The following is a 6,554-nucleotide window of genomic DNA, read 5'->3' as shown; positions in this document are numbered from 1 at the left end:
GGCTTTCTTTTAAATTTATTTATTTATTTATTTTTATTTAAACTAAATTAATAAAAAAAATGATTTTAAAATTTTCAAAATTTTAATAATATCCTTACCCACTACAAAATAAATAAATAAAATAAAATGTAACAGCTAGTTTTTTTTTTTTTTTTTTTTTTTTTTTTAATAAATAAAAAATGGTTAATATTTACTTTAGAAATATATTTAAATAATTATTTAAAAAATACTTTTGGTCTTCATAAAAAAAAAAAGTTTTTACCGACGAAAATTATTTATCTTTGAATAATGTACAATAATATTATTTTTATTAAGGGAAAAGAGTATGACGTGTTTGTTCCACCAACTCTATTATTTAAGTTAGCAAGAAAATTTGAGTGTAGAAAGCGTTTAAATCACGAGAAATCACTTGACATGTATGGTACATGTCCCTTACGAGAACGTAGTCTGAGTTATAAGTAGGAAGATCATTTAGTATAGAGAAACATCAAATGTCTAAAATTTCTTTCTACTCTCTTATCTTCTCTACGTTATTTGTTTTTTCCCTCCTCCTCCGAGCTTACCCCACCATGGCTCAAGACCCATTTTCAATATTTCGTTTATTTTTTAATCTAAAATCAACTACAACGCTTTTTTAATTTAGAAGATCGAATAAGATACTTTTTCAAGTATATAGATCGAATAAGATACTCGAACAAGTAATTTAGCGGCTAATTTATGTTGAAGGAGATATGATAAAAGATATCAAATCAAGAGATTGAAGTCCAACAAAATCATGTATCATTCAAGTGTTCAGAAGTTGGTTAGCCAATACCTCTTGATATCCTCTCCGTCAAATCAGAAACAAGAGCATATTTGTTGCTCTCACAACAAGCAGTCATGAATGCAGCCAAACTCACTCGATCGACATTGACTTCCTTATCAAGTAACTTATGAAAGAAGAGAGCTGCCATGCCGACTTTCTTCTCACTACAAAGCTTGCGTATTAGCGTATGGACCGTGCGTATCCAAAGCTTCTTGTCGAGCCGTTCCAAGATAACCATGGCTGAAGCGAACTCTTCTGTTTTGCAATACTCATAAGCTAAGGTCACCCGAGTAACCTCGCACGGAGTCAGCCCATTGTCTATCATGACATCATATAATTGTCGAGCCTCGTCCAACCTCGACTCTTTGCAAAGACCACTGATTAAAGCACCATAACTAATGCTATCTGGTGCACAACCATGGACATTCATCCGCTGGAAAAACTTGACTGCTAAGTCAATTTTTCTTTCCCTACAATAGCCACATATCATGGATGTGTAAGTTTCCTTTGTCGGAACGAACCCAAGCTTAACGACTTCATCGAACAACTTCTCGCTATCGTTCATCATTTTCTGCCTGCAGAAGGCAGAGATCAAAGTGGTATACAAATGGACATCAGGCTGAAAACCAACTTTAAGCATCTTAGTTAAAAACATAAGGGCTCGATTCAAATCAGCATGTTTACATTGTTCAGATATCAGAATGTTGTACGTGACAGCGTCGGCTTCAACTCGATTCCGACACCCTTTATTTAGCAATTTGAAAGCCTCTTCGACTCGCCCTTTTTTACAGAGACCATCAACAATTGCATTGTAAGTACATATATTAGGGAAGAAACCTTCATTACACATAACCTCCATTAATTCATAGGCTCTACTGAAATTCCCTGCCTTACAATGCCCATCAATGAGAGTAGTGTAAGTGTTAGTGTTTGGAACCATTCCTTGTTCCTTCATTCTTTCAAACAACATTTCAGCTCTATTCAACTTCTCCTCTTTGCAATACCCACTTATCATGGCTGTGTATGTGTACACATTTGGCTTGTAAATATCACTTCTAACAAGCTTAAGAAACAGTCTAAAAGCTCTATCAGTCCACCCTTTCTTGCAAAGCCCATCGATTAATGATGTGTGGGTATACACATTGGGTTTCCAGCCATTTCTAACCATTTCTTCCAATAATTCAAATGCTTGCTTAACACTACCCCTCTTGCATAACCCACTAATCATAGATGAATAGTTTATCAAATTTGGTGATAAACCCATCTTTTTAACCTTATGAAACAACCAAAATGCTCTGCTTACAAAGCTCTTTTTACAAAAAGCATTAATAATCAAAGTCAATGTGGCATTATCAACAACAAAACCTCTCTCCATCATCTCATTTAACCACCTATCTACGTCCAAAACATTGCCATATCTACAGTTACCAACAATTATAGACTTATAAGTGCAAGAATTTGGAGCCATACCTCTTGCAGACATTTCGTCGAACATGTTGCCTGCATATTCGAGCAGCCCCATTTCAGCAGCCACCATGATTATACGATTCATTACTCTGGTGGTCAACACAAGCCCCTGGTTTCTCATGTCAATGATCATATCCACAGCCTCCTTCAACTTCCCAATTTCTGCAAAAACCCCTATCATACACTCCACCACTTCATCGGCTCGCTCCTGTTTGCATTTCCCAACCAATAACATCGTACAAACTATGTAAAGCCGCATGAAATAGCGAAATTTGGGGAATCCAATTGCCCAGTAAAAGAAACTCAACGCCATCATTGAACCCTCCTCGCTAGCAAGTGAAGCAACGACTGAAATGGCTTGCTCGTGAGTCAAAAAATCAGCATCCATATCAAGATTCAGCTTAAAAGGAGAGAATCTCAAATGGGGTTGGCGAAAATAAGACTCGATGACCAATGAACAAATCGTTTGCACAGGAGATTGCAACGAAGAAGAAGAAGAAGAAGAAGAATCACGGTGCGGCGAAGAGATGGAATCGAAATGAGATGAGGAGAACAATCCCGCTGAGGCAGAAACTGATAATCGTTGTGGAAAGGAAAATTTGTGGAGAAATCCATGGAGCCTTAGAATTCGGAGAGACGCCAAGAATTGCATCGAAGGCATGAAGGTCGCAGGAGCTCTGCCCCCATGCGATGCGAATTGTCTTGGACTAGTTGCGTTCATCCAGTTACGTGTCTAAATAATTAAATATGTTTGCTTTTAAAAAAAATTGAAGAGATAGTAAATTAATTATTTTTTTTAGCTTAATAAACGCAATTTTAAGATAATAATTAATATCTTATTTATCGTATATTTAAAAGCACTAATTATATAAGATTGAATGTCTAACGTAATCGAAAAAATTGCTTGACATACGATGATGATTACATTGTTATGATTTATGGTTTTGTATTCAAATCGATGTGATACCCTAATGATGATTTTACATGGAAATAAAATTTTAGAATGGTTCAAAATTTTACGAGTGTACATTCTTTTGGCAAGCGATCATTCGACCCTGTGGAGCGTTCGTCGAGTAACCAATTGACACCACATTTGGTGAGCTTTCATTTTTTTATATAGGCAAACTTAACTCTAGAGCTGCATGTCGAAACTCTTATCGAAACTATTACTTCTGAGGTTATGGCCTGAGGCCCTACCTGACCCTCTCCGAGTGTGTCTTCGACACTCAGTCTCCTCATTCTCTCCAACCTTTCTTATGCCTCATCTTGGCTTTAATACACACTCTTGGTGTGTTGGATGATGTATCATCCTCCTCAGTTGCATCATGACACTTGTCTATCCCAGCTCTCACGTGGTCTGATGGGTGTCACTTAAAGATTGCCACTAGCCATGTGTAGGGGTCACACAGCCTACTGTTCTCATACTGAGGTTGTGACACCCGGCATCACCAGGGAGAACCTTCCAGTTGGTCAAGTAGATAGACATTTGGAGTACGGTTATCGTTTTAAGAGCTAAGGGCTCCTCCATACTTATGAGATTTACCCTAGGGTCTTCCTCATTTGACACAATGACTTAAAGCGTAATTTACAAAAGGTTGATCATGGACCAAGGTAAATGTAAGCATAGAGCTAAGAGTACCCGAAAACCTTTGGTTCATGGACTCTGAGGGGGGGTTAGAGCACTCCCTAAAGGAAGAATGTATAAGGTTTAGGTATGTATGAATATGAAACGGTTAGCACATACCATAAGTCATAGTTTTGGCTAACTCTTGTGGCCATATGAGCACACTTCAGATTTTGTGTATTAGAATAAGTTTGACGATAGCTTACAAGTAAGTAGGTTACTGAGTATTTTTAATATTGACTCTTGATACACTTTTCTTTTTCAGGTGACAAGTGGAGTACTGATCGTGGTGGGAACATGTCAAGTTGTGCAACTGTGTAGGAGACCCTCAACCCGAATCATGTATTTATTTGTTTTAAACAAAGTGTTTTCTATTTAAAATTATACGTGCACACATGTATATTTCACTTATGAACTTGAACGCAGAGAATTGTATTGACAATTAGTTCATCCTTTTGGCCGGTGAAGCTACGATACCGTTTTGGTGGTGATCGCTCGTGTGCATCAAGAAGTTCCTTGGCTCGTTAGTCCTCTCTTCCATGTCGTTGCAATATCTTATCTACTTGTAACAAAAACGTGAGATTTCTCGACGTTATCGTTTTTCTTAAACCCATCCGTGTCGGGGTTGTTATTACACATTCTGGAACTATACTAAACTTGTTGAGCTCACCCTCATCTTTTCCAGAACAATGCTTGTGTTAATCCTCTGCGTGTTTGCTCTTCCTTCGTTTGCTAGACCGAAGGTCTTTGTTACGTCGACATTTATGTCCGACGAGACAAAATCGTTCGTCATCCATCCTTTTCTCTCGGTATATCGTGTTTCCTTTTCTTACAGGCAAGGTCTTAGAGTTTGTTGATGTGTAAGACTTCAGGTATGGTCGTGGGTTCGTTGGAGGCGAGAGTTCTCTGGCGCTCACGCGTTTCTCAACGACCACACAAGTTGTTGTTGTTATTATTATTATTATTATTATTTTATTATTTTTTAACCTAACGGGACATTACATGAACACTTCAAATTTTTCTTTCAACTAAATTGAATTTTATAAGCTAGTTTGGGGACCTTATTGACCTACGGATTATAAGCTCCAATGATGTAAAATTAATTAATTGAACTATTTAATTAATCAATTTTCATTCATATAAACGTATAGTTGAATTTTTATGTACTATAGGACAAGTTGTATTCGTTGATATAATCCTTACAAGCTAGTCGATTTTTCATAAGTTGTTCGTAGTTACAGCTAGGTCAAAAGTTCATTTTACTCCTGTAATTAGATCTTTCAACTCAAGTGCCACTATTCTCTAATGAATAGCTTGTTTATGATCTAGTCATAAATCAAGTTCCTCTCGAACAATTAAGAGGGTGGACCCCATTATTCAAGTCTTGAAATCAGTATCTAAGAGAACCACTCATCATCTACTTTGAAATCAGTATTTAAGAGAACAACTCACCTGCTTTCCTTATATGAAAAGAAATAAACTTCATCTCGTGATATCAAGTTCCTAATGTGGTTGTCATATTGAATCGACTACGAAAGTCATTCTTACCCATGCAAATCCAAAGATAAGCCCTCACACGTATAGGTTATAACTCATTCAGATTAAGATTGAATCGCATATGATTAATATGTGAAATATTAATCTTCTCAATTAACAGATTTATAGAGAGAGATTAAATACTTCGAGTTCAGTCTTATGCAAATTCATTGTATAGGATACCCCTACACACATGTCCCACGTGAACGATTTGGATCAAATTATTTATAACAATTACAAAGTGGGTCATATCAATAGTGTTTCCAAGACAAGACACCCCTTTTAGACGTCAACCACATATTATTCAAGATTACATTAATAACCTTGGATTTTCCTATCATGGATAATATGAAATTACAAATAAAATAATAAAAATTATTATTAAAAGTTAAATAATCAATTAGGAGGCTTTATGGTATAAATCTCAAATATTTTGTCGTTGAAATTTCGGGATTTTATTGAGAGGCTTAGAAGTCTAATTTCCAGATAACACATAAGAAAAAATGCTTAGAAATTTCAGAAACTCAAGAAAAATATGAAATAAAATATTAAAAAATTAGAAAAAATCCATTAAAGTGAATCTTATACTAAGGGCCTCAGTCCGGATGGTAAAAAATGTATACGATGGTCGGTCATGCTAAATGCAATCACGGACTTCTAATCCAGAAGCAGTAAAATATGTACACAAAGATGTTGTTGCCCAAGATCGAACTGAGGACCTTTAGTGTGTAAGACTAACGTGATAACCGCTACACCACAACAACCAAATATTTTTAATAATAAAATAGTTAATAATTATAATTTTTTTTAAAAAAATCTTTAATTACCTTAATTTTTTAAAAAAATTATAAATAAATACTCTTAAATCACTTTCAACCCTTAAGTACGACCATTATTTTCAATTTTATTCTTTCCCTACTTGATACTAGAAGTTAGATATTTGAGTCGTAAAGTTTATTATGTTTATGTTTGAAAATGTTTAAAAAAAAAAAATATCTAAAAAAAATTTAGTTAGAGACCTTTAATCTAATAGACTGACTTGATAATTAACTATGCCACAACACCATATGATTTAAAAGCTTTTTTCTATATTATGATATAATGTTATAAAACGGTAGGAAG

The 6,554-nt window shown here is 35.3% G+C and overlaps 1 protein-coding gene and 1 non-coding gene across 2 annotated transcripts; both read right to left on the bottom strand.

Annotated features, from left to right (window-relative positions):
- Positions 1 to 757: 757 nt before the first annotated feature.
- On the bottom strand, positions 758 to 2,995 carry LOC111801563 (Pentatricopeptide repeat (PPR-like) superfamily protein). Its single transcript, XM_023685591.2, has one exon. The coding sequence runs from the start codon at positions 2,991 to 2,993 to the stop codon at positions 804 to 806; it is 2,190 nt and encodes a 729-aa protein (XP_023541359.2). The 5' UTR covers positions 2,994 to 2,995; the 3' UTR covers positions 758 to 803.
- A 3,128-nt stretch (positions 2,996 to 6,123) lies between these two features.
- On the bottom strand, positions 6,124 to 6,196 carry TRNAV-UAC (transfer RNA valine (anticodon UAC)). Its single transcript has one exon. It is a non-coding gene; the product is annotated as a tRNA-Val (tRNA).
- Between the last annotated feature and the right edge of the window lie 358 nt (positions 6,197 to 6,554).

The sequence above is a fragment of the Cucurbita pepo genome, chromosome 9 (genome assembly GCF_057944985.1).
Source record: "Cucurbita pepo subsp. pepo isolate OVF chromosome 9, ASM5794498v1, whole genome shotgun sequence".
In the NCBI taxonomy this organism is placed as follows: Eukaryota; Viridiplantae; Streptophyta; class Magnoliopsida; order Cucurbitales; family Cucurbitaceae; genus Cucurbita; species Cucurbita pepo.
Note: the sequence above shows the minus strand (reverse complement) of the source record. Positions and strands in the feature narration are given on the sequence as shown.